This window comes from Filicampus tigris, chromosome 3, assembly GCF_054856515.1.
Source record: "Filicampus tigris isolate MCC_2025a chromosome 3, RoL_Ftig_1.0, whole genome shotgun sequence".
Lineage (NCBI taxonomy): Eukaryota > Metazoa > Chordata > Actinopteri > Syngnathiformes > Syngnathidae > Filicampus > Filicampus tigris.
This window is the reverse complement of record NC_141219.1, coordinates 15,673,474-15,701,102: the sequence shown is the minus strand read 5'-3', so window position 1 is coordinate 15,701,102 and position 27,629 is coordinate 15,673,474. Positions and strand designations below refer to the sequence as shown.

The 27,629-nt window shown below is 40.1% G+C and overlaps 1 protein-coding gene across 1 annotated transcript in view; it reads right to left on the bottom strand.

The window, feature by feature from the left end:
* tln2a (talin 2a) overlaps nt 1–27,629 on the bottom strand; it is an 88,181-nt gene that overhangs the window by 47,938 nt on the left and 12,614 nt on the right. Inside the window, exons 2-7 of the mRNA XM_086025259.1 lie at nt 17,023–17,080; nt 4,740–4,904; nt 4,153–4,250; nt 3,255–3,384; nt 2,847–2,999; nt 1,669–1,811 (exon numbers count right to left, since the gene is read on the bottom strand). Of these exons, the coding sequence (XP_085881385.1) occupies nt 1,669–1,811; nt 2,847–2,999; nt 3,255–3,384; nt 4,153–4,250; nt 4,740–4,875 (660 nt within the window). The 5' untranslated portion in view covers nt 4,876–4,904; nt 17,023–17,080. The remainder of the gene's footprint in view (nt 1–1,668; nt 1,812–2,846; nt 3,000–3,254; nt 3,385–4,152; nt 4,251–4,739; nt 4,905–17,022; nt 17,081–27,629) is intronic.

Genomic DNA, 27,629 nt, shown 5'->3' with positions numbered 1-27,629 from the left:
CCATCTGGCAGTCTTTCTATTTGTTTCTCTATCCATCATGTCAGGGTCTTTTCATCCATCCGTCAAGCTATCCATCTGGCCGTCCGTACATGCAATCATCTGCAAACCTCAAAGCAACATTTATCCAGATTCGACCCATATTTTACAACTTGGGAAACATGTTAAGATGCTTATGACCCTGTCAAATGTTTTAACATCTTGACATTCTTAACCATCTTTGCAAGTGTAAAAATATGAGTCATCAAAGCAAAAGTTTAACTAAAATCAAGAAAATACACTCTGTGAAGACTCCAGACAGATGCATAGCGAGGAACAGGAAGGCATTTGCAGAGTCACAATAGGTCCAATTTCCCAATCTTGTGGTTATCATGTAGTAATGTTGAAAAGCGTTTTATCCAGATTTGACTTTGGCTACAGTTCACCTGTCACGTGAAAAATCCTATTGAACATGGTCAGACGTTTACGGTATATCTCAGGCAAATCCCATTAGATGAGGTTGGAATTTGCTGATCTTACGTAGGGAAGTTAGTCTCACTTCAGAACAGTCTTTGGATCCGTAGATGTTTTTTGATGTTTGACAGATCACGTTTTGCCGATGATTTCTAATCACCAACACCACCCCCCTTCATTATTGATGGCAGAAGAGTTTATAAAACTTCACTGGATTTCCTCATGATGATCTCACCCACTTCTTAAAAGTGAGTCAACACGTATGTAATCGCTTACAGCGATTCTGGAGAGACTTCTAAGCAGAACCAGACCCCGGCCCCACATTACTAGCTGTTTTCGACTTCTTACAAGATCCAGCTGACAAAGTGCGAGGTACTCCACGACCTCACCCCCTGGCTACAGTTCAGGCCTCCTTGTTACACATTCCACTTTAAGACCCAATGCTACTATCCTAATATCAGCCAGCCATCGGTCTCAGGAAAGTGGATATACAATATGCAGAATCATCCGTTTGTTCAATGTTGGATTTTAATGTATATATAAAAACATTAATTAATGCACAAAACACATTTTTCAGAAAACCTTTATGACAGCAATGGTCTCTGCACTGTTCCAGAGTGAGTAATTGTTTTTTGCTTTGTTTTTTTACTGTTGAATAAAGCATTATTTGTACTATTCTGTTGATTTACTGCTCAATATTGTGCTGAACTTTGATTTTTTTCCAGTCATCAACCTGGGACTGTTCATTTCAGTCATTGCTTGTGGCCATTAGATGACTTTTGAGTAAAATCGGGAGGTGTGCCAGTAAGTGAATAATATGCAGCCAAAGCACAACCTCCAAAGTTGAACAAATCCCTTTCGGTGTAGCTGTAATATGTAGTTAATGAATGAAAAATTAATTAATTCATCTCAAGTTGAAGCCTTTGCCGTCATAAAGTCTTTGTCGACCGTTCAGGCAACATTTCACATTCCTGCCATACAGGTGTAAAAATAAGTGACCCAATGCATAATGACCATTGTTGTTCCGATACGATACTGGTAACGGGAAGTATCCCGATACCGCATTAAAACGCTGGTATTGGCATCGGCGAGTACTAACAAATAAAGCAGCAATGCTGGTTATCGATACCAAATCAAACAGATGAATAAATATTGCCTTTGTTTGCACTCGAGCAAGACACTGCATGCTTATATAAATGTGTCTGAATGGGGTCCAACCTGCACGTAAAGAAGGTTGAGCTGCACCGGATCTCTGGAGTCGACGTTTTGGTCCGAGTAGAAGAACTTGCGTCGCAGCAGGAGTGTCTCGCTCTCCTCCACGCCTTGCTCCCTGAACGTCCTGCTGTGATCCAGCCAGTTCACTGGCAAAACAATTTAAATTTTACATAACCATATGCATGCACGCACCCACAGTCTATTTGGGTTTTAACTTAAAGCTGGCTTTGCATGAACGTGAAAACTGTCAGTCTCACGTCGGATCAAAAGCCAAAGAATTGAAAGGTGTCTTCAAGCGGGTTTTAGCTCATTCACTGCTAGACATTTTCAGACCCTCTTTCAACCTTACGTTTGAAAAAAATATAAACAAGTTCCTGGGATTGAATGGCTGGTCTGTGAAAAGACAAATAAATACATCAATGGCAGTGAATGAATTAAAAATGAGAGGGGGTTTGCCTAACATTTAATGGAAGGTCATTCCAAAGGGAAGGACCAGCAACAGAGAAGGCTCGATCCCCTCTGAGACACCGCTTAGTCCTCGGCACCTCGAGCAGCGCCTGGTCCGCAGACCTGAGGCACCTGGAAGGTGCGTAGGAGTGGAGGAGCTTGGAGAGGTACGCCGGGGCGAGGCCATTTAAAGACTTGTAAACAAATGGAAGCATCTTAAAATGAACCCTAAAATGCACTGGCAGCCAGTGAAGGAAGGCCAGAATTGGTGTTATGTGCTCTGTCTTTCGTGCTCCAGTTAGGAGGCGAGCAGCAGCATTTTGGACCAACTGGAGACGTTTGAGGGAGGAATGGCCGACTCCAAAATAAAGGTCATTACAGTACAGTACAGCATGTACTTCAGGTTCATTAAAGGCTCTAAATTGCCCTTAGGAGTGAATGTGCAATTATTAATTGCAATTAATTGTGGGTTAATGTAAAAAAAAAAAAAAACATAACACACTTGAATACTATAACTTCAGAAAGACCGAACTGCTCAGATTCCTTTTCCTGGTCTCCTGTAAACTGCTACTGGGGGTGCTATGCTAGCTTTTAAAATAATGCTGAGCAAAACCTATCAAACAACAACTTTGGAGGAACTCACAGTCGCTGTAAACTGCTACTGGGGGTGCTATGATAGCTTTTAAATTAAGGCTGAGCAAAACCTCTCAAACAACAACTTTGGAGGAACTCACAGTCGTCGTCAGTGTGCAGTTTCGCTTTGAGCTTCTCCATCTTCCTCTCGTCACGCAGCAGCGTTCTGTCCTTCTTCAATGTTCCCATCCCTTCCTCTTTTTTCTCCTCTGCCGTTTCTTGGATCAGCGAGTACTCCTCATAGTTGGTGATGCCTGCAGGTAAACAAAGGGGAAAAAGTGATCACAATGGCTTATAGGTGGACGGCGGTTTATTATTCTCTTAATATTATATGAGCTTCTCAATGTTTCATTGCTTTTGGGCAGCCATGCAATCACCCTTTGCTGACATTATGAAAAATTACATTTAATATTTGCATCCCCTGGCAACATGGGAGCGATGTGGTTAGCACATCTGCTTCACAGTTCTCGGGTTGGAGGTTTGAATCTTCGCTCCGGGCAAATTCGTACCTATTCGACTGCATATGGTCACGAGCAGCTCCCCGACTGTTTTGGAGTCATCCACCATGATGGTTTTAACGGCCCCGTCCAACATTTTGATTTTCTGGGGCCTCTGCTTCTTCTTGTATTCAAGAATGTCCTGCAATGGCAATGTTAAAGATGAGAGAACACAAAGGTAGAAGAGGGCGAGGGGGAGAGGGAGAGAGAGAGGGGAGTGAAATGAATGAGCGATGAAGCACAAAGCGAGACCGAATGTGCCCTCGGAGGAAAATGATCAAATGGGTCCAGGTTTTAGCAGGGCTGAGATGAGCGAATAGCAAGCACAAAAAGCGAATTTAGCGGCTGCCTATCACAGCCCGCCACTTCCTTTCGTTTCAATTACAATGAGGGGAGGTTCGGTGCAGAAGAATTGGTCACAGTCATGCATTCTACCTTTGGTGCATTTAGAGGAGAAAGGATTCGGAGCTCAGTAGATGGCAAGTATCAAACAACTTTAAAAATGAATATATAAAATAGTAACACGCTGTAATCTGAGTATTTTTTGCAGGGGATAAAGAATACCGTATATGCCTGTAAATATTTTTATTTCATCTGTCTAAATGTGTTGCTCCGCTGTTTGTGTTCAAATATCTGTTGCTTCTCAATCCACAACTATCGATGCTAATCGTTAGCATGTTAAGGCAGTTTTGCATTCTTTGTTTGCATTAGGATAAATGGACGATGGCAAAGCTAAATCAGGGCACCACTATATATTAATTCCCGTATTAGCACCTTAATCCAGATTCCCACCAGTAAATGTCCTACAATGAACTGTTTCACAAAGTGAAGACATTGGGTGTGAAACAACAAAGCTAGTGGTTTTAATTAAACAAAAAAATCTATCACATATCCAAACAGCAATATTTACCCCATTGCGGAGCATGTAGTAGTCCAGTGTCCTGCCAGACTCCAGCCAAATGCCTTTTCTGGGGTCTTCATCAGACAGGAACAGACCATAATCCGAAGCTAGAGCACAGACATGAGGACTTTAGTGCTGTCATCAAACAATGTGATGAAATAATGTGGACAAAATTAACCAACCCTAACCCAAAATTGGCACACCATTTAAGCAATCATTAAAGGCAAGGCCTCTGAGTTCTGCCAGAATCTTAATTCTTCATCCTACAAAGACATTTTGGACACTTATGTACTTCAACTTGATAGAGGCATTTTGTGGAAGGCCCTTTTTTATTCAAAGTGCACAAAGCAAGTTCCCAAAAGGCACATGTGGACGGGTATTGTGATGAACACCCACCACAAATAAATTTGGGATAAACTACAACAGATATTGTGACCCACCTCTCCATTTGAGTTCACAAATGTTCTTTATAAAAAGGACAAATAAATAATCATCACATAGTCACTCTCCGTTTGCACGCTGTAAATGACAAAATAGTACGGTGTCCCAATTTTTTTGTCTCATGTCAATTGATATCACAGTTCCGGCATTCTCACCCTGTCCGGTCTGCGCCTCGGGGACTCTCTCGCGAATGATTCTGCAGGCGTCGTAGACCGCCGTGGACGGCTCGAACTGCATGGTCTTCACCACGTTGCAGTGGCGAACGCAGATTTTTAGCGACAACACCACCATCTTGGCCTGCGGGGCTGCAGCTATACCTCCTAGATTGAAGAAAAGGAAGTCAAAACTGGTGATATTTCTTTACTCATTGAATATACAGTATAATAATAACACCATAGGTGTGAAAGCGGTGCTAATCTATGCAGTATAATAGTTGGGGAGGAGGTGGGGGGGAGGGCATCAAAACAGATAGGTCTACTTTTCCAGGAGCAAACCACTAAGCCACAGTATTGATACTTTAACAAAACAGCCCTCCCATTTCAAAATAGTTATTAGCGTTTCAATAATCACGTTGAAAATGGTTTAGAAAAAAATGTGTGTTAATGTTTCTTGTTAACATTCATTTCAGCATTGAACCAGATACACTGCATAAACGTGTGGTAAAATTGTGTTTTAAATAGCTCAAATATTGATATTTGGTCTTGTTCAAGTAAACTAGGAAGATTGGTACCAACATTTCAGTATGGATCCACCCAAGTTTACCATCAAGCAGAACCCAAGAAAATGTCATCCATTTCTATAAGCAATGACGCGAACACAAATGAGCAAAAAGCATCTTTTCCCATCTATCTTGTCATATCATAGAAACCATTTTTCAGCATGGTAACAGAGGATCTCCTGTCTGGACACCATTGAGGAGGCACAGGACTCCTCTCTGTCTGAGGTTAGAGGTAAAAGGTCAGCATGGAGGGCTACAGAGGAAAAGAGACAGACAGGCCTCTCTTCTGGCCCGTCTGGCTCCTGACCCTGACTCACACGTGGAGAATTTGCTTCCTATGTGATATGTGTTCGCAGCCGGGGGAGAAGGTGTCGCTCCGACACTCAATCTTGACACCACACTGCGGTGAGGCGCTCAGAATACGACAGGGTACTTAAACACCGGATTACATCGGCCTACAATAATGGAGTCACAGATCGTTCAGTGTTTGCAGTGTGCGAGTATGTCACAGTTAAAATGAAAAATGGCAAACCACAACACTGTGTATGCAAATTGACAGATCGACATTTACATTGGTGTCTGTAGAAATGACAGATGTGTTTGCATTACATGTGTATGTGAATGGGCAGACGTGTTCACAATGTGTGAATGTGAATGGACAAACTGATTTTTACACAGCGTTTGAATGTCCCAACAAATGTTTTCATCGCGTGTATGGACACTTGTTCACATTATGTGTGAATGGACACAGTTTTACGTGGTGTTTTGTGAAACAGTTTTTGTGTACGTGAATCAGTTGTTTGTGAATGGACAGTCAGGTGTTTGTTTAGATGTGCTTGCTATTGGACAGACACTACGTGTATGTATTGTATAGTATAGTGGATATAAAAAGTCTACACACCCCTGTTCAAATACCCAATTTTTGTGTGTGTGTGTGTTTTTTTTTTTTTTTTTTACAAATACATTTAAAAAAAAAAAAGAGTTGTAACCTGTACAACTCTTCTCTCTGAGAAGTGAACTAAATAAAAACGATTATAAATATGGTTGCACAGGTGAGAACAGTGGGTACAAAATGGAGGGAATAAGCAAGAAGAAAAGTCAGGAAAAGGCCAGATTGGAAAAAACGAAGTTTATTTTGGTTGAATTAGTGGTACAGTACTTGCAATGGTGGCGTGTGTGTGTCGTGTGCTGACTCCCTTTTAACATGAACTTGAATGCGACTGGTTAATTCTGAACACAGACCCATCTCCATCATAAGAGGGTGTTCCTACTTGTGCAACAACATCTCGGGTGTTCCTTTTTCTTCTCTCAAAAAGATTTTTTTTTTTCACAATAATGATGTAAAAAGTTTTGAAATGATCTTGATGTCATTTTTTATATTACAAAAAAACTGCCATTCCATCAGATGTGTGTTGACATTTTATAACCACTCAATGTGAACTGACAGACCAGTTGGAAGATGTGTATGTGTGTGGGTCACTATGCGTGTGTGTGTGCATGTGCGCAAGGACAACCAGATGAGTACATTATGTGCATATGTGAATGGAGCAATGCTGTATGTGAGATTGTTAAAGGTTTTTTTTTTTTTTTTTGCACAAGGTTATTTTTGTGCCAAGTGACAAATGCACAGGAAAAGGTCACAATCCAGCCCTCATACTGCACATCTTTTTAAAGTGTACATGCAAGGACAGGACAATTAATAACTCTGTGATGATTAATAACGAACAGTCAGCATCTTCCCACACTATCATCCGCCAGCACAAAGCCTCGCTCGTCTTCCAAATTAAATGCACCAGTAACACCTACATTGTTTGATCTGCTGCAGCCTCACATCACAAAGCACATTCTTATATTTTTTTCATTCTGCTGTTTGAATTTTGAGGCAAGCACAAAGCCATGGGAAATAAAGTCAATTATTTTACCATAATATTGCAACGGGGTAACTTACTTTATATAACAGTGGTGCATGTTTTAATGCTACTGTCCTTAAAATTATGCATTAGTATTTAACAGAAGGAGAATTAGGGCTCATAAAAGGAAAACCTAAAAAATAAGACATTCATAAAAAAACTATTAAAAGATGAGACAATGGACCCCCACCTGCAGTTTGCTATTTATAACTTCAATTTTTATGAGGAAGCTCAAGACACACCTTTTTAGTTTGGCTTTCAACAACTTTTAAATAATGTATCTTTTCTTTTGATTGAAGATAATTCTATGTTTTGCTTTGAATGTTTTAAAGCACTTTGAGTTGCATTTTTATGTATGAAAAGTGCTATATAAATAAAATGTGATTGATTGATTGACTTATTAACATATTTTTTTCTGGAAACTTCATTGAAAATTGAATTGAAATTCATTGAAAATCTCACTTTTGTCTTATTTTTGTGCTCTTTTACACCCAGAGCTTGGGTAATAGAAAAATAGTAATTGGCGTATGGAGGGAAGTAGGTTGAAGTCATAAATAAATGAAAATAAATAAAATTGACAGTTCTAAGATCTTTGTGTGTCGGGGAAGCGCTAAGTTTAGCCTGTGTTGTCAGCGGAAGGTACAAAGTTACTCTAAATCTGTGCTAAATCTGTGCTCATTAAAATCGGAAGCATCTGCAAGTCATTTAAATTTAAGTGTAATATTTAAAGAGATTTTTAAGTGTTTTGGGGTCTTTTAAAATAAAATGTGCTTGATTTGCTAAAGTGTACAAATACTGTGTGTGAAGTGAATCTAACAGTGGACAGAGCCCTGTAAAACGGGCAATAGTGGCATCAGAGCCAAGACTTTAGTCACATAATAAAAAAATACAAAAATATAATACACATAAGCCAGTATGGATGCACAATACTGGATAAACATGCGATATGGATGTTGACTATAGCAATATTTATATTATTGCAATCTTTAACATGTACCTAAAAAAAAAAAGACTTTTTTTTTAATCTAATGAAATAAAGACATTTTTTTCATGCAGCAAAATAAGCAAACTCAATGTGTTCTTGGCTAATTAATTGTAATTCCCCTAGATTATGTCCAATTATTGGGTGGCGATGCACATTTAAAGGGGAAGTCAACCCAAACATATTTTTTTCAAGAGTATTTTCTAGGCAGGCCCACTAGGCATTCTTATAAATCTTGCATTTGTGGAATAAGAATTAATCCACCCGTTTTTAGCCATCTCCGGGGGCGGCCATCTTGCCACTTCTGTCAATTTAAAATGACATCACAGTGTCTCAGGGCTTAGCTAACGACCAATCACAGCTCACCTGTTTTCTGAAGCTGAGACGTGATTGGTCGTTACCTGAACCCAGAAACACTGTGATGTCATTTTCAGTCGACAGAAGTGGCAAAATGGCCTTCACCTGTGATGGCTAAAAGCGGATGGATTTTGCTGCTTAACTCATATTCCACAAATGCAATATTAATCAGAATGCCTTGTCTCAACTAGTGGGCCTGTACAGAACATATTCTTAAAAAATATATGTTTGGGTTGAATTCCACTTCAAGTCTGCATCTGACTGGTCAAATTCAGATAAAAGCATACAATTCCAGTGAACATAATGCGTAGGGCATTATTGCAATATCAGTATTTTTTTTAATATATTATGCAGTCCTATAAGACAGGTCAACTAACATTATTCTCATAGTAACATATTACATTTATAATACAAAAAAAAAAACTTTAACTCACATTGACCCAATTCCCTTTCTAACATGCAGAATGCCAAGGTGAGAATTGAAATGTAAACGGAGACAGAAAGCAGGCACATGCAGCCAGTGTTCATCGATCAATGATGCAGAGCACATCCAGACCTTATTACTGCAACATGGCCTCTAATCCAATAATAGCACGGCCTACAAGTGAGCAGGCCATTCTACACCAGTCCCGGGCCAGAAAGCATCAACTTAATATTTGGCAATGGGCTTGTCGCTAACCTAGTTTGTGCAAATGAACCGGGCTGGAGCACCGTGATAATTAGTCCAGCTGCCTTCTCTGGTTGGCTAATAAGTCTGTTTCCGTGTAACAACTGCGTATTTTCAGAGAGCAGATGTGCAGCATATTGTCGCTGGCCTCAGGTAACGCCCACTTGGCCAGGAGAAAGAGATAAGAACTTGCCGTTTAATCATTTTCAACAGGATGTGCAACCACAATTAAAGTTTTAAAGGAGACAAGAAAATTACAGAAAATGGTTTCATGGTGACTAGTTTGAAGTTCCAGAAACAAAGCAATGTATGAAGGAAATGATTCACTTCACAGCAATTTTCTTTTTTTTAATCCAATTCTTGGTCTCTTAGCCAACGAAATGCATCACAATATTCATGTGACTGTGTCGTCAGTCGTCGGAGGACATCCGGAATTTTCTTGAGGAGTAATGGCGGCACAGTCGATCGCGGGAGCTCTGATATAAGTCACGGCAGTGATATAGACGATGCGCTTGCAGACTATAAAGCCCTGAAACCAGCCAAACGTGATGTATGGTTAAGATATGTGTTCATAGACAATGACGATTTCAACGTCTTTGTAAGAGAATACCGCATGGTAATTACCGCTTATTTTTTTAATTAAAAATAGTGCTTCACTTGCGTCTTTGACTGAAACAGTAAAGATGAATAAACTCAGGCCTGTGTGAAAGCCACGTCCAAGCTCTCAAATGCTTTGGGAATTATGTCTCTATCCGCTACAGGGGTTGAGATATTAATTATTTTGAAGGTGTCGAAAATGTCAGGTTTTAAAGGGTAACTCCAAAGATGGCCGTAGGTTTTAGAGAGATGTCTCATGAGGGGCTTCAGGCTTTAATGGGTTAATACAGTAAACATCTTCATGTTCGCAGTTAAGAATTCACAAATTTGTGGAATTCTTTTTTTTTTTGGGGGGGGGGGGATATCTGCTGTTGTGTTCTGAAAAACTCATCCATTTGCTGTTTTGTGCTGAGACCAAAGCAAGTAGGTAGTTTAAAGTGAGTTGAGGAGTATTATTCAGGTTAGGTTCACACAGCAAGTCTAGATGCTAAATTCTGATTTTATGAGCAAAATCAGATTTTTTAGGCATAATCCGATTTTTTCACATTACATTATAAATGCGACCACAGTCTGTGTGGTGTGTGAACATTTACGTCCCCATAGTGACCCGCATGTGCAGAGACGTCACTCACGACGTAGTGTTTCCGGAAGTAAATGTGGTCCTGCGTGCTGTGGCATTCCTACAGTGAAGCTATTCGGTAGGAGGTAGCAATACAGTGTTTGGGGGAAATGATGAGGTGAGTCTTTTCGTTCTCATTTCATGGAGATGTTACTAAAGGTGACGTCAGGTCATTACCGCACGGAAAAAAAACCACCAAAAAAAAACAAAAAAACATGTGTTGGTCCGGTCACATACACACTATGTAAATACCCGTCTGTCCGTTCACATATTTAAATAACGTCCATTCATACATTTTGATTCAGGTCAAATGAGCCCAGAAAGATATTTGTCACATTGACCACATTTTTGTGCAAACTACTTGATGAGAATTAGCGACAGTCAGCGTTTGCGGAAACACAACGTAAACAGGACACTTTTGCTACAGTCTTCGTCCCACACACACAGTTCAGTTCGGGTTCATGAGGCGGGAGTAGGCTGCAATTTTAAAGAGCCCACTTTCAATTTGTTTTATTATCGTTAAATCGTTTTACAGCCAAGCATTGACATGCTGCTCCTGTTCAGTATTTATGATGTGACTTCAATTCACAGCATCACTTCACACTTCAATTTCATCTCGACTCTGCAAATGGAGCCATAACGTTGGACATGTCTTAAAAGACTTGTCAGACTACAACATATTCGTCAGTAATGGTTTGCCCCATGGTGTTTGGCTTTTTTTGGGGGGGAGGCCTTTGTGCGCACATGAATGAGGAAGAGTGAGACAGGTGATGGTGTGGGGTTTCATGCAGCAGGCAAACAGTTGTTAAGCCCTCCCTCTGAACTAACACAGCTTGAACATTCACAACCATCCACTTGTCTCCTACTGTTTTTTCCTCATCATTTCACTGGGAACGACAGGAAATCAAATCAGTGGAGCCTCTCGTCCACAAGAGGAAATGTGCTTGAGATTTAAATGCAAACTTCAATCCATCTTTTTGGCACATTTGTCAATAGCAGGCCAAGTTTTAACTCAAAGTATGACACACACACATCGAAATCTGTCTGGCCATTTACATACACACTATGCAAACATATGTCCCTTGACATACATAGTTATGGGGATATTTGTAGATAAGCGTAACTGTGCTCGGCGCAAAATCTGGCACATCTTCATTTTCTTTCTGGGAATTTGGCAGATGGCGCTATGCCATAATGGGCGTTCCAAGGACTAAACATCTGCCCATTCGCAAAAACACATTAAAATATGTTTGTCCATTCAGAAACACAAGGTCAAAATATGTCTTTCCAGGGATGGCCCTACACTGGGTCTGGGGGGGGGGGACTAGAGCCCAGTCAGTAGGCCCAGTTAAGCCCCTCCAGCATTTCATAAGATATTCTACAATATATTTAGAAATTATTTTCTCAGCCCCTCTATGTATCCTGTCAAGCCCCCCTTTTACCCTGGAAGACAAAAAAAAAATCCTGTTGTCTGCCCATTCACATACAGTCTAGAGCGTTAACTAAAACTACTTCATCAAATTCTACCAAACCATTGTGGCGTAAACATACGTAAGTCAAAAAGTCAAGTCAGAGTACAACAATTATGCAAACAAACCCATGGCTTTATCACTTCAACTTTTCATGTTTCATGAAACAATCTTATATAAAGACATGGACTTCACTTCTTAAGCACTGACCTTCTGGACATAAATAAAATTGATAATATATACATAAATAAAATATACATCAAATTAAGGCCTACCGACCAACCAAAATTAAGCATTTTTCTCCCAAAATGGTAGCCTTTGTGGTTTGAAATTTACATTGTACTACGATGTGATTTTGAATTTGCTTAATCGTTCAACCGTAGTACAAATGGAAAAACGGGACACAAACGCCTGTACATCCCCTCCACAGTGGAAACTACAGACATGAAATGTGTTTATATAGTTGGTCGGGTCAGTCTTGGTTAAGTAAGTAAACCAGCTTTTACTACGAGCTTTATAGGTGTGCATATGGGGAATTCTCACGTCGCATATATAGGTCAGCACAAAAATGAGTCACAAAATAAACACAAATAACTGTGCTCCTTTGTTGACTTAAGACTGACCTGCAAATGTGTATATATAGATAGACAAACTAATCATGTCGAGTGCACCGTTGAGGGAACGTCACACTATTGTGCTCCACTTTGCTCATAAAGGTAGCGCACCCAATGAAAAATGACGCTTAAACAGACAACATCAACAATGGTCTTGGAAAGTTACAAGATAGGACGGTGGAAAAGAGAGTGGAAGGAGGAAAACCATAAGAGAAAGTGAAGTCAAATCTTTACTTTTAAAGCGGAAGTCAACCCAAACATATTTTTTTGTCAAGAATATGTTCTATGCAAGCCCTCTAGTTGAAACAAAGCATTCTAATAAATATTGTGTTTGTGGAATAAGAGTTAATCCACCCGTTTTCAGCCATGTCTCGGGGCGGCCATTTTGTCACTTCTGTCGACTGAAAATGACATCACAACTACCCCGAGCTCAGGTAACGACCAAACACGGCTCAGCTTCAGAAAACAGGCGAGCTGTGTTTGGTCGTAGCCTGAGCCCAGGGTAGTTGTGATGTCATTTTCAGTTGACAGAAATGACAAAATGGCCGCCCCCTGAGATGGCTAAAAATGGGTGGATTTTGCTGCTTAACTCATATTCCACAAACACAATATTAATCAGAACGCCGTGTTTCAACTAGAGGGCCTGGTAGGAACATATTCTTGATAAAAATATGCTTAGGTTATTTTACCCTTTAAAGAGCTCTGTTTAAATGCCAGTAGAGGACATGTAACTGTTAAGCTCTTCAGGTCACGCAAACAACTTAGAATAGAAATTAATAATAAAAAAAAATGTCATGGCACCCCAAAAAACTAAATAAGATAAAAAAAAATTGTTATCTTATATTAATGCAGACATCGTGTCTTTCTGGGGGCTGTCGGGATTAATTAAAGGCCAGCAAAGATTCTGTCTGTCAGATACAGATTTAGCCTGATCTGTTTACTTGCTGCTGCCTGCTTTAATGAAAGCACTTTGAATTGTATTTGTAAAACTATATATCACAATCACATTGTTTATTGCAGTCTGAGCAGTGAGGACAATGGTGGTAAAATAAGAAAAGCAATGTAAGAATATATGCCAAATAAGGTAAAAAAAAAGTACACACACTTGGCGAACACAGTCATACAGAATCAGAAGAATACATACCAACTGCCAAGTTTTTATCCACAAAAGTAAAATAACAGTTTAAAAAAATCGTTAGACAGCATGTTCTGTTTCAAGGACGACAATGACTCGTTTGCTATTTTAGATGCTTTCTTGTGAGCAAATGCACATCGATGATAGCCATGCAGAGAAGCAAGGCTGCCAAGCAGGCCAATGCTTGTCGTCCACGAGACATCGACAGTACCCGGAGGAGCAGGTGATTCACTAAACGGGAGTCTGCCAGTCGCTGTCATGTTCATGTCGTCGCGTCACGGCTAAGGATAGTCTCAAGAGTCAGACGGTTACCCGATCCACCGACTCATCCGTCGTCGCAGTGTCCCGCAGCACTGGTAATTGCTCCCAGTGAGTAAGACACTTTTTGGCTTCAGTCTCGGCTTATCAATAAGGATTTGGAGAAATATCTTCATTTGTGGCAAGCAATTCTTATTTAAGAATTGATCTCAGAACAAAATAATGCTTAATTTTGGACAATAGCCACCAGTGGTAACATACAGAATACAGTTAACTCAATAGTACTAGTCATACACCATAACACTATTATTGCTAGTACAATTAATGCAATACACACTACTTCGTTCTCCATGCTGTAATTTTCAGCAACAATGGCCGTGCTATCTATCTATCTATCTATCTATCTATATATATACTTTTTTTTTAAGGCGGCACGGTGGTCGACAGGTTAGCACGTCCGCCTCACATTTCAGAGGTCGTGGGTTCGATCCCAGCCCCGGCCTCCCTGTGTGGAGTTTGCATGTTCTCCCCGTGCCTGCGTGGGTTTTCTCCGGGTTCTCCGGTTTCCTCCCACATTCCAAAAACATGCATGGTAAGTTGATTGGACATTCTAAATTGCCCCTTGGTGTGATTGTGTGTGCGAATGTTTGTTTGTCTCTGTGTGCCCTGCGATTGGCTGGCAACCAATTCACCGTTGGGAACCAGTGTTGCTGCGATTGAAAATTTGAATTGCAAATGAACAGTGCGTGATGCCGCTAGTGTAACAGCTAAACCAAAATTACATCGTTTTATCACATGAGCAAAAATTATGTTAAGGGTACAAACTGAGCTGGTCGCCGCCAAGCCACATCAGTACAGTATATATAGTATATATTGTGTTTCACAATAATACTTAACGACGTATAATTACATATGTACCTGTGGTTGAAAAAGCGAAGTGTGGAGAGTCTCTGTTACAGATATATTGTACATGTTAGTATGGAACGGTTTCCTCTTGAAGGGGACAACGTGCAGAGAGGACGACTCTCTGACTGCGGAGTCCGCTCCAAGAGGACAATATTCCGTACACGTGTAGGATCAGCGAACTGATCATTGCCACATACCTCCTTCAACAAACAGTTGGGCCACCCTCAATCAACAATGCCGGGACCCCCAATAGCCAATAGATAAATAAATAAACAAATACATCAAAGCCTACTTAAAGCCTACACAGACATTGTGTTTACTCATGCATTATAACAGACAGCCATTTGACTTTTACTCTCACATACCCCTGAGGACAGCTGCTTTGAAGTTGAGATTCCATGGGGAGATTTGGAGACACATTATGCGGCGTTTTTCTCCCTGTTGCCCGAATTGTGCAACATTAGAGCTGTTCTTTTTTAATACACAGTTCCACTGTAATGTGCGTCAACAAGAAAAGCCATTGTTGCGATTTAGAGAGTTTCAAATTATGAGCCCAATCGAATGCTGAACAATTCCATCATGGAACTAGGAAACCCTAATTAGGTCCTTGTCAGACCTTTACGAGCAAAAAAAAAAAAAAGGGAGGTGGTAAGGGGGAAAGCAATGACAGCATTTTTAACAGGTCGGGCCCCATCAAAAGGATTCTACATTTATAGGAGCTACTCCTGAGTACTTAAGGCTCACATCTGAGGAGGGGTGTCCACGCAGTGAAGCCAACGGGACGAACGCGTGTTACGCCACCTCATTAAAAACGTTGCAACGCGTAGATGAGCTGCTGGAACGCCAACCCCATCGGCGCTGGAGAACCAGATGCCGCCGCTTAATTGGCCTGTGAAAAGCACCTAGCCGAGTCAGCTCATGAAAGCATGCCACGGAGTCACCATAGTCAAATATTTTCTGACTTCATTTTACAGGTAAAATGAGTCAAAGACTATTTGAGGAGATCTGGACACACTTAAAAGACGATTCAATATTCTTGCGTGAAAGAACCACAACCATGCCACAACAGCAACATACATTACTTGTCGGAGCTTTTCTTTTACACCTGCGTAAAATCTCGAGACATTATCTTGACTAAGCATGAACTATGCACTCTGACTACCCTTGTTGTCTCTTAAATCAGGAAAATGGCCTTGTCTGACTTCATCATCCTCTGATTTAATCAGGACCGCCGCCCTCTACCCCAAATATAATCAACAGTCCAATCAGTCACAAGTCAGTATAATGCAAGTCACATTTTGTAAGAATGTACAGAAACACATCTATGATTGTATATTTCTTTTTCTTCACTAAATCACCAAATAACCTAATTAATACACATGATGCAGCCATGATAACTCCATTGAGAATCTTTTGACAAGGATAGTACAGTGAGAGCAAGTAAACTCCACGAAGGAGGGCCGGAGATGAGAATTTCAAAACTGAGAGGCAGACACGCTACCCACTTGGCAACACGCTGTCAAATGTCAAACAAACATTTCTGTAAAATATCACATTTCGGGTGGAATCCTTCCATCTCCAAAAAACATCACTTTTCAGTGAAACAAGGGAAAAAATACCAATTTTGTTGGGGCATTAACATTGCATCAAAGAGAGCAAGCAATTTCTAACACTTAAGAATGGTCAAACATCTTTAAAAGAATTTCAGACCCCCACGTGGAGCCTGATCAGTAGTACCAATTTGTCGGGGGAAAAAATGAAATTAACCAAATTTGGACATTCTGCCCGACAGTGTCGATATATTATTCAATTAATGCAAGATTAGCAACTAATGATCAACACGTAAAAAAAGCAAGCAAAGTATCTTTATACTGCTCATGTCAAGCCTGTGTAACTTTCTATTTTAATTAACCACCACACATTAAAAAAATACATTCCCTTATACTGCCAAAACAAGCTAATAAAATAAAAAATATTGTGGAACTGTAATGGCCTTTAGAAACCATTTGCAAAACTAGAGTGACATCCAAACAGTAGTTGGAGATTAGAAGAGGTTTAATTCACATCAATTAACTTCATGTTACTATGGCAACCCTCAGACAATGGCTAAAAGCGCTCTCCAAGTCAAATGAATCGAAAATATGCTTCCTCACCCTTCTTGTGTTAATTGCACACCATCTGCAGTGATAACACATGCAAAACTTACCTTATCGTTCAAAGGAAAAGGCCGCCTTCCTTCCTTGTGTGCGTGCTGATCGTCACAGCTGAAACGACAAACAGTGGACTTTAAGATATCGACCCGTTAACGACAAGTCACTAAACATGCATTTTGAATGCAAACGCTTTCATAAAGTGACATTTCTTGACAATTAACAGCAGTTTAATCGAGTGAAGCCGTGTTACCACTCACTATAGAAATGTGTTGATGCCAATACAGTAGGGTGTTCTCCATGTGCAGCAGTTTTCAAATAATGTCCCACTGTGCTTTAATGGTGTGATGTTGGACTAAAGGGCATGATGAAAATAAACAGTTTACTTCGGGCATTGACATTGTTCTGCGGTCACTTCTTCGTGGGATGCATCAGTCGTTAATGGATTGGAATTCTATTCTGCCTGCAAAAAAAGAAAAGGGATGGCTATGCAGACGTTTTGGGACGCCTGGCCATTCCGTCAAAAAAATTCTGACAATTTCTTTCACACCAGTTCTTCTAAGCCTGTCTTTGTTGAGCCTGCTTTCTGCACCCAGACCAGAAAAGTGTGAATGAAAAATAGAAAAAAAGACATTCACTTGTTATTTTGGTTTGTATTACTTATATCACAGTCCAACGCAAAACATGAAGGCGATAAACAAAAGACGGGAACGTTGGTCAAAGTTGCTACACGGAAACGCTAACGGACGCACGTTTATAATGAAAGGCAGACCAGCCTATAGGCGATTACGATTTGGTCCGGCCGAACAAAAAGTCGACTAGACGGACGGCGGAAGAGTACCCCGGCCGCAGGCGGAAGGCGATAATTGGACTGAGAATTTTAGTAAAATGCCCAGCAGACCTGCATGGTTATAACATTACATACTGTATTTCTTTTTAATTATGACATTTAGTTAAATTTAAAAATGTCACCTGCCATGATCTAATTTACAAAAAGTATACATTTATTAATCTTCAGCTTTAATCTCTTATTGCTATTAATTATAATGTATTTTTATTTGCATTATTATATCACTATCATTACAAAAGCATACAGGAAAACTGTATGTATCAAAATTGCCCTTTTTATACCAACTACAATTGTGATCGCTAAAAAAGAAATCTACCTTCTGTGAAATGGCTACACTGGTGTTAATGTAATATAAATGTGTTCATATTTTTCAACGCCAACTTTTTCAGATGAGGCATTTTGGGGCTTTTAATCGTGTGGAGCAGCAGCATGAGGACAAGGATAATTGGAACATCCACCTGTGCAGACCACGAAGAAAGCTGCTGCGGGCAGTCAGTTAATGACATGTGCCTGTAGTCAGTGACAAACAGCACTGTACATGCTGCAGACTGGTGGAGGACAAGAGAGATGCTCTCAAGGTGACCCGATGAAGGAAAAATGAAAACCGCCGGTGTGATCAATGATGCAAAGCGGTAGGCCGCGGCACTCATTTGTTTTCCAAAGCATGCAGGGAGACTCATTTTATTTTCACGATGCATGGTCTCATCTGACGAAGCTTCCAAATTACATTATAGACGGTCAGATAAGAGCAGCTGCATGCAATGACACCATGCTGCTAACCGCTAAGCCCGCCTCCTCCCGACTAGGCTCGGGTAACCGTACGCCATCTCCCCGAGTGTCACTTACTCACAGGAACTAGGCTCACGTTTCTTACAGCCGCTGACTCACTTTTGAGGTTGTTCACTGGAGGTGAAATGATGATGATTTCCCCCTGGATGTGTGTGTAACTGCCAAACAATGATGAATTAATGGCAAAAAAAATGTGTTTCAGCGGTGTGACGTTTCTTTGCAAGTGGGGGGGGACAGTGTCAAGACAATTTCTATGGGAAGTTAAGCCAGAAAATTTTGGAAATATTCCAATTTGTTTTATTGTTGTAATATTGTTATATTACAGTAACCTTTTTCTTTTCACTTCACTTGAGCAGCAGTCATGCCCACTCATGATGGATTCATTAAAAAAAAAACCTCATAAGCCGTAGTACTTGTAAGTCAACAAACTCATAAGTCGAGGAACTTGTAAGTCAACATACCACTGTGCTTGCATGAAATTTGGTTGTTTCATCTGATTATGCAAAAATGTTCGCATATGAGAGCTGACCTTCAGTTTCAAATTTCCCATGGAAGCTTTTCCAACTTTCAAAATTCTCCAAATTTTGCAACCCTAACCCACTATTGCAAATAAGAAATTACTTTACATTTCTATTTTTTTTTTAGTACAAAGCAGCATTAGCGCCACACTGAACATTAAATATTGACACTATGAAAATAATGTTGTAATAATAATACATTCATATTATGAACGGCAAGAAATGAGTTTGTGGGAGAAAGATGACAAAACAGGGGGAAAAAGTATTTTTTATTTAAAAAAATAAAGTTGTAATTTTACAATACTAATGTAATATGGTGAGAATTTAAAAAAAGACAAATTTGAGATATGAAAATTTGATCAAATTAAATGAGAATAAAGTCAAAATATAACAAAAAAGAAGTCGTTTTCGAAAAATAAAAATGTATTGCTTTCAGTTGTTTATTATTGCTATTTTGTTATTGTTATGTAAAGTCCGTTGTTACAGCTGTAGCTGTTATGAAAGGTGCATTGTAAAAAAAAATTGTGATTTACAAGAATAATGATTTGATATGAGAATACATTTCTAATTTTGTGTGAAAACCCATAAAAATTAAATATAATATTAAAAGAATACAAAAGTAATGAGTTTCTGTGAATAAAGTCACTAAGAGTTGGGATCATAAAATAATAGTTATAATATTATGATAGAGCTCAGAAACCCCCCCAAAAATAACATAACAATAACAATAAGTTTGCAATGTGATGAGAAAAAAAGTTGGAATTTAACAAAAATAAAGCTGAATGTGTGAGCAAAATCAGACTAAGAAATACGGCATAGAGTACTTTTCACAGATAAAGTTGCCACATTATGGAGATAAAGATTCGTTAAGACAATAAAGTCGAACTGTTAGAAGAACAAAGTCTGTACCTAGTGAGTTATGCGAGATGCACTCATTAATATACCCTCTTCATAACATGCCTCTAAAAATTGTGTCCTGAGGATCAAAGCCACATTAAAGTAAAAAAGGAATCCCTGGAAAGTGCAGAACGCTTTGTGATGGAGAAACACTAATCCTGCTCACTTTTGCCTTCAGGAAAATCGATGCGAGCATTCCACACAAAAAGTGAGAGAGAGGGAGAAAGAGAGAGGGGGAGAGAGAGAGAGAGAGAAACCTTATCTTGAGCAATTTCACAGACACTTTGAATTCCTGAAGGAGTTTGCTTCCTAAAGCAAAATGCTGAGTTTAGGAAACAAATAGCAGCGGCAAATCAAAATTAACAAGCAGCAGAAGATTGATCACGATGAAATGAAATGATGGGGAACCCTGCTGGTCTCCATAGATGGCGACACAGGGGTTAATGCCAAAAAGGCAAACACGCCACTCGGGAATTCATTGTGCAGACAATCTTGGCGAGAGCTCAGACAACACGGTGCCTTCTTTGCAAAAAATAAATTGGAAAATGTCCCCCACTATGTGTGTGAGGGGGAGTATGTCTGACTTAAGGTGGGGCTCAGCATACTGGCACCATACCGTTTTTTGAAAACATTACCTCAATTCATCACTCAAAGGCTTGGAGATCAGATTTCATGGGACATAACATGAGAAAATGACTTTTTAATGTTTGTATTTAACCCCCCGCCAAAATCCTAAGTAAAGATCCAGTGAAAGGTTTCTACATTACAAAAATCTTCCAACCCATGTTGACAGGTTCTGATAAAAATGCATGGCAACGCTTCACAGCCGCGACACCATACATTACACAACTATAGCAAAAGTATCACCCTATTCTATTCATTTGGACCTCTGAGCCTCATCTTCACAAATCTCATCTGTTAGCCGATGAGATTTTGCCCCTTTTTCAGAGAGTTAAGGACATCTGGAGTGCAGCTGTTGCTGTGCATCAAATTCCGCACACACGTAGATACACCCCTACTCACACACACAGTCGCAACATAACGGCCCTAGCAACAGAGGTTAATGGGTCAGGAGCCTTGTGTCCAAGCACACCATTTAATTTGCTCGGGCAACAGGCAATCTGTAGAAATCAAACACCAACACAAGCTGAATGCTTTCACTAAAATAGGCAGAGATGCCAACAAACACAAACACACGCGCGCGCAAACACACAGTGGAGTACCACTCGTGTCTCTTCTATACAAGGCAACCAACCATTCGACACTCTCTTGAGACAGCAGACATTCTCACTGATTAGTGCTGACCTTGCAGAGGAAGTGTGTGTGCATGCGTGTGTGTGTGTGTGTGTGTGAGCGTGCGTGTCTACTAATTTAATTACAGCCTCTCGATTCCTGTTCAGTCCAATTCCATGAATTAAATCAAAGACCTACACAAACCTACACAAACTGTATTTGAATGTATTAATATATAATAACTGGGGGGGTCAAAATAGTGCATTAGTTGCGAATTGCGGTATGGTAAAACTCCAAAAAAATCATTTTTAAAAGTTGCATGGGAGAAAGAATGAATGCTAGCTTGAGCTTCTTTTGGTGGTTGATTGAATTTCATTTTTACAGTTTCCCTATCAGAATACAAAAATCCCGCAAGGATTTGAGAAATTATTAAAAGATTTTTTTTAGACCTTTGAATTACAAATCAAATTTAAAAAAGTATTGGCGCTCCCATCAGTACTGTTCTCACAGTCCTCCATAGCAACCAACATAAACATGTGTGATTAAGAATGAGTGTTAATGTGTCATCCCCTTGGTTACCATTTTTGTTTGTTTGTTAGTTTTATTTTTAACACTTTCATATGACTCCCACAAACTCATAAATGTGTATAAAAGTTTGTCTTTAGAGCAAAAGTACCCTGCTGGAATTGTAATGACAGATATTAAAACTGTGCACTTTTTGCAGCACTTTGCTTTCCTTCAAAACACGAAAGCTGAAATACAAATAAAGGCTAACTAGCTTTCTTGCCATAAAGCAAATCCGAATTACTATTAAAAGACTGATTTCTTTCTGAAGGTCTCATCCTGTGAGGGCATATTACATTTGCAATGTTCCAATGCCGCAATAATAAATTAAAATGAGGAATCACAGGCATCACTATAGGAGAAAGGCTGCATGGAAAACATAACAAATGAGCTTTACAGATAAAAAAAAAAGTGCTGCTGAATAGGATGGATTAGGTTTGCAGACGAGAAATCTTTCACATGTCCATGATCACTTTATTCCCTTGTTTTAACCAGCACCCATCTGTAAAAATAATGGCATTTTGCTCTGTTTGCCCCTGAAATGTTCAACAAATGTAAAAGCTAAGCAGGAAGGAGAAAAAAGATCAACAATAGGAGGCATGTCAAGACAGTGATCGGTTTTCGAAAATGTAGCGCAGGAAAGTGCAAAACCCATGCCAAACCGAATGCATCATTCTCAACGAGAAATGTTAACAAAACACCAACAAAAGAGGAGAATGCTTTAAAAGACCTAAATCATAGGTATGGGGGAGCATAGCTTTTATACTCTTAAAACAGTTGGGGGGTAAAAATACCCAAATTTTGAGTCAAATGTGGACCGATCCACTAATTGGGTCAATTTGACCCACCTTCTTGCGTTGTTTTGTAGAAAATAAAAATAATAAATAAAGATAATAATATAATAATAATAATAAATAATGTTTCGGGTTGTTTTGTACAAAACTACCCATTTTGGGGGTTGTTTTCTGCAAAAACAACCTAGAAAGTTGGGTCAAATCCCCCCAATTAGTGGATGTGTCCATTTTTTATCCAAAATGATGTTATTTTTAACCCAACTTTTTTTAGAGTGTAACCTGGATTTAAAAGCATTTACTCTTACTTTACCTCTGTTGGCAGCTTATTCCATGCATGTGCAGCATAACAGCTAAATGCTGATGCACCACGTTTGCTTTGAACTCTGAGCTCCACTAATTGACACAAGTCTGCCGTTTATATTCAGTTAGCATTCCTCTTATGTATTCACGACTTGGGCGAGAGGCGGCGTACACCCTGGAATGGCCGTCAGTCAATCACACAGCAAATACTGTGTGGACAAACAACCACTGACACTCAATCAGGACCCGCAGAAAACACACACAAGCCCAAAAGGAACATGCCAACACACAGCCAGAGTAGAGTCTCAAAGATTCAAACCCAGCACTTATCAGCTGTAAGGCACACATGCTGAACACTACCTCAGCATACTGCCCACCCTTTCAACTATTTCACTTAACTCATTCACTCCCAGGGCGGCACGGTGGTCGACTGGTTAGCACGCCCGCCTCACAGTTCAGAGGTCGTGGGTTCGAACCCAGCTCCGGCCTCCCTGTGTGGAGTTTGCATGTTCTCCCCGTTTCTCCAGGTACTCCAGTTTCCTCCCACATTCCAAAAACATGCATGGTACGTTGATGGGACTCTCTAAATTGCCCCTAGGTGTGAGTGCGGTCTCTGTGTGCCCTGCGATTGGCTGGCAACCAATTCAGGGTGTCCCCGGCCTACTGCCCGAAGACAGCTGGGATAGGCTCCAGCACGCCCCGCAACCCTTGTGAGGAGAAGCGGTATCGATAATGGATGGATGGACAATACACTTTTTTACTATCTATCCAAGTTTTACCAATGGCTCACTAGTGTTTTTAGAAAGTTTGGGATTTAATTCTGGGTCACAGCAGATCACAACAATCTGTCCACAGATCCTTCTGGTTCCAGCACACGCTCACTTCTGCGCAAACGCTAAACAACCAAGCAGCTCCATCCATCCAAATGAATGAAGCAGCATAAACAGAGGGATCGTTTCACTCGACCAGGCCCGCGGATTAAAGCCGACCAGACCTTCCCTCGTGAACTGCCCACCTAATCTTCTTTCGCATCTCAGCGGTCGAGAAACGCAAGTCCTCTAATCCGCTAGACAGCTGCGAGTTAGAGGACAGTCGGCCAGCAGCCACGTCAAAATTCCAATTTGGTGAGCAGCTAGGCATTGGCACACATTTCAATTAGGATAAAGACTCTTATCATTTCCCATTAGTAGTGGTTGCGGAAGAGCCTTTCTGGGTGCTGTGTGCAACAGCAGTGCATTTACGCTTCTAAGACACAGAGGCCCCCATCCCACCATTTCCCTCCCAAGCATGTTAAATAAAATTCAGTGTAGTAATTGAGCGCAAAAGCACGCTGGGCTTGATATACGAAGAACTAAAATCCCAAAAAGCAGCACTAAATGAGGTTTGAAGTGATGGAATTGGAAGCGTTAGTGGATGAGAAAAAAAAACAGGGGTGATTCTAGGATCAGAGGTTTAGAGGTGTTGACAGTCTTGGTGCCAGAACACTTCCGATAGGGGGATATTGGGTCGGCAGTGGGTGGGGGTTCACATTTTACCGCTCAAAAACCGTGTACACGTTACGCACACACACAAAGTCAGTTAGTTAGTCTCTAACACCTTGGCTTTAATATTGAAACATTAGCATGCCAAAAGTATGCTTCTCTCATTGTAATTAAGTCAAAAACGACAGTCCAGACCACTTCTAACAACATAAACAGTGCCCTATGGTTAAATGCAGCAGAAATTAGGCCTAGTAATAATGACAATGTGCTGATATTAAGCGTTACAAGTTTAGAAATATGCCACATATCCTTGTTTAAGTAACGTAGGGCGACTCACTTACTATAGCCTGTGACTGAAAGCCAGCTCCCCTCAGTGAGAATAGGTGGGAGGGATCGTGGATTAAACCGTTTTTATGTCAAAAGGCAGACGCTGTATTTTTGCTGATAAAATAGTTTCTGCCAAGTACTGTAGGATTTCAACACTACTCTGGCTTGTTAAAAAAGGACATAAATTTAAAACAATTGGGGGTACTTGGATTTGTTCCAACATTCCCAAAAATGGGCTGGCCACGCCTATGAAACAAACATTACTAACATTCAGGGGAAAAAAATTGATTGCTCCAAAAAGTTGGGGGAGAGAGCAACCATATAAAAGTCTTGTTTGATATAAATCATTGCAAGTGAATAGCAATTGGATGCATGTGCCCATCCTGCCTTACATTTTGTTGAAAACTTAGAACAAACAACCTCTGGGAGAGGCAAGCACCAAATGTCATAGTGTGCTATGATGACTCGGACTCAAAGAAATGCAGAGTTGAAAGGAGTTTTATTGTAAGTTATTCGACATGACACCTTCTTGTGAGTGGCTCCTTCTTACATTCTTTTCCAAAACCCAATCAGGACTTTGATCTCTACCACGATGAACCCAGCTAAACTCATACCGCTTGTTGGAAACATGGCTACGCTGGATCCAAAATCCATATTGTAGAAACAAGAACAGGTCAGAGCCAATGACCACTTTCCTCTCCTTCAGCTACCAACTGGAGTGTTTCACTCAAGTGGCCACTTCAAACTAAGAATTTGAGAGGCTGAAACTCTCAAGTGCTTAGTTAGTCCATTGTGGGCAAATGATACAGGGGGCTCATTCATCACCGATGAAAACATGTTGATGATACACCATAATGATGAATATCTACTGTTGCAAAAGACCCACTCCAACTTTTGAGGCAGGAGTATGTCTAAGAAGCATCTCACTTTCGGGTGGTTGTGAGGCCTACTGTGGCTGAATAATCCAGCTCGCACGTCACTTGTTACAACGGCCAGGAACAGAAAATACACATGCTTTAGTTGAAGAGCTGGGAGATCATTTGCAGAGGATTTAAATAGCAAATGAGTGAGGTTTGCATTTAAAGGAACTAGCTGAACAATACGGAATATGAGCCAATGCAGTACACAACAGAGGTGTCAGGACAGTGGCCCAAAGGCGGATCATCTTCTATAGGTGTGGCAGCATCTGCCACCCAATACAATGAAGAATGACTTTGGATGTATGGTATGGTATGACATGGACTTGGGTGCTTTGAGAACTTTATCTGAATTGCGAAATGTTCTTCTTCTTCAAAAAAAAGTTACTTTTTCTTGAATGGCTACTGCTATTGTTACTTTTCCATAAATAACCTTCTTCAGGCTTCTGATTAGAGAAATTCAAATGGAGACTCCAAAATGTAAATTTAGGAAATAATTAATGCATATGGACAACATATACAAAAAAAATCCAGCCCTTGACAACCTATCATATATCCTCCAAAACTGGCCCCTATGCTATAAATAAATGTTTCGTTTTTACTCTCATGTGAATTAAAACAGAAATATATAACAGGTGATGCTGCTAGGAAGCTGTAATGAAGCACTACTATATCTGATACCACCATATATCTTCGAAGATGTTTTTCACACAAGACAAAAGTGCTTTAAGGGAAGCCATGGCACAACTGCAAAGCTAAAAAGGTACAAAGGAGTAGAAAGAGAACATACCGGCTGCATGTTTATATAGCGCATTTCATAACAGCTAGAGCTGTAACCTCACAAGTGACTTGGTAGTACTCCCTGGAATTCTTTGAAAATTGAGACCCTGAATTTTTCATTACCTTTGCAAGAAAAGCAAATTCTGCTGTTGTTTTTGTAATACTATAATGAAACAAATCTGGAATCTAAGTAAAGTTAAATAACTCATTCTACAATTATGCAATCATATTCTTAAAAACTGAGCCATGAGACATGAAAAATGTCAGGCCTGGTCTCGAGCGGTCTTGATCAAAAAGCCTGAGTCCGCACTGTCCGAGACCAAGACAATTTTTTTTTTTCTTATGACCTCAGCCTTTACCGTCATTGTCTTTGACCTTTCACTATCCACGATGCTTGCAGTGATTACTGTATGTGTTTTGGTTTTTTTTGTTGTTACTGTTGCTTCTGCTAATGGATACCAAATTTTTGGGGGGGCTCAAAGTACACCTACAGTATGTTATTCATTCCAGACTAACTTAAAAATGAGTTATGGGGTTTTCCCCGATACACTGTCATGAAGGTTATTCGAAATGACACACACTCAGAGTGAACATTCCGTCCATCAGTTTAGGAGATGTCGTCAGTTTATGTGACATCTCCGTACAGATTCACAGCCCAGCTAAACACGCCCAGTGCCTTTTAGATCCTGCCATCTGATTGGAAGATGAAGTGTCAACATGCTTGAAAGTCATGCAGCGGAATGGAGATAGGTTTGAGAAGTGTGTGTGTGTGTGTGTGTGTGTGTGTGTGTGTGTGTTGGGGGGTAAAGATTTGAGTGGCAGAAAAAGAAAGACTGGTGAGATAAAGTGAAGAGAGAGAGTGAAAGCGACAGAGAGAACAGACTGCTACTGCTTTTCTGCTTGCTCAGCAAATTGGAAAAGTAGCACCGGCGGGACGTGGACAGCAGAAGTACACTTACTGCAGTCTATATTAAAGCATAGAAGAGACCTGAATACATTCCTGTGAAGAAAATTTGTTTGGGTTGACTTCCTCTTTAAGGATTATATAAATAAATTTGAGTTGACTTAACAGTCTACTGTCCTCATTTCATTGCATTTCTTTTTGGTTGCATTGCTACCTGTATGTGGTTGATGTATATATTTTTTTGGCTCTATGTTTTGCAATGTCAATCCAGTCTGACCAGGGTCTTTGGAATCAGTTGTGCTGGCTGAT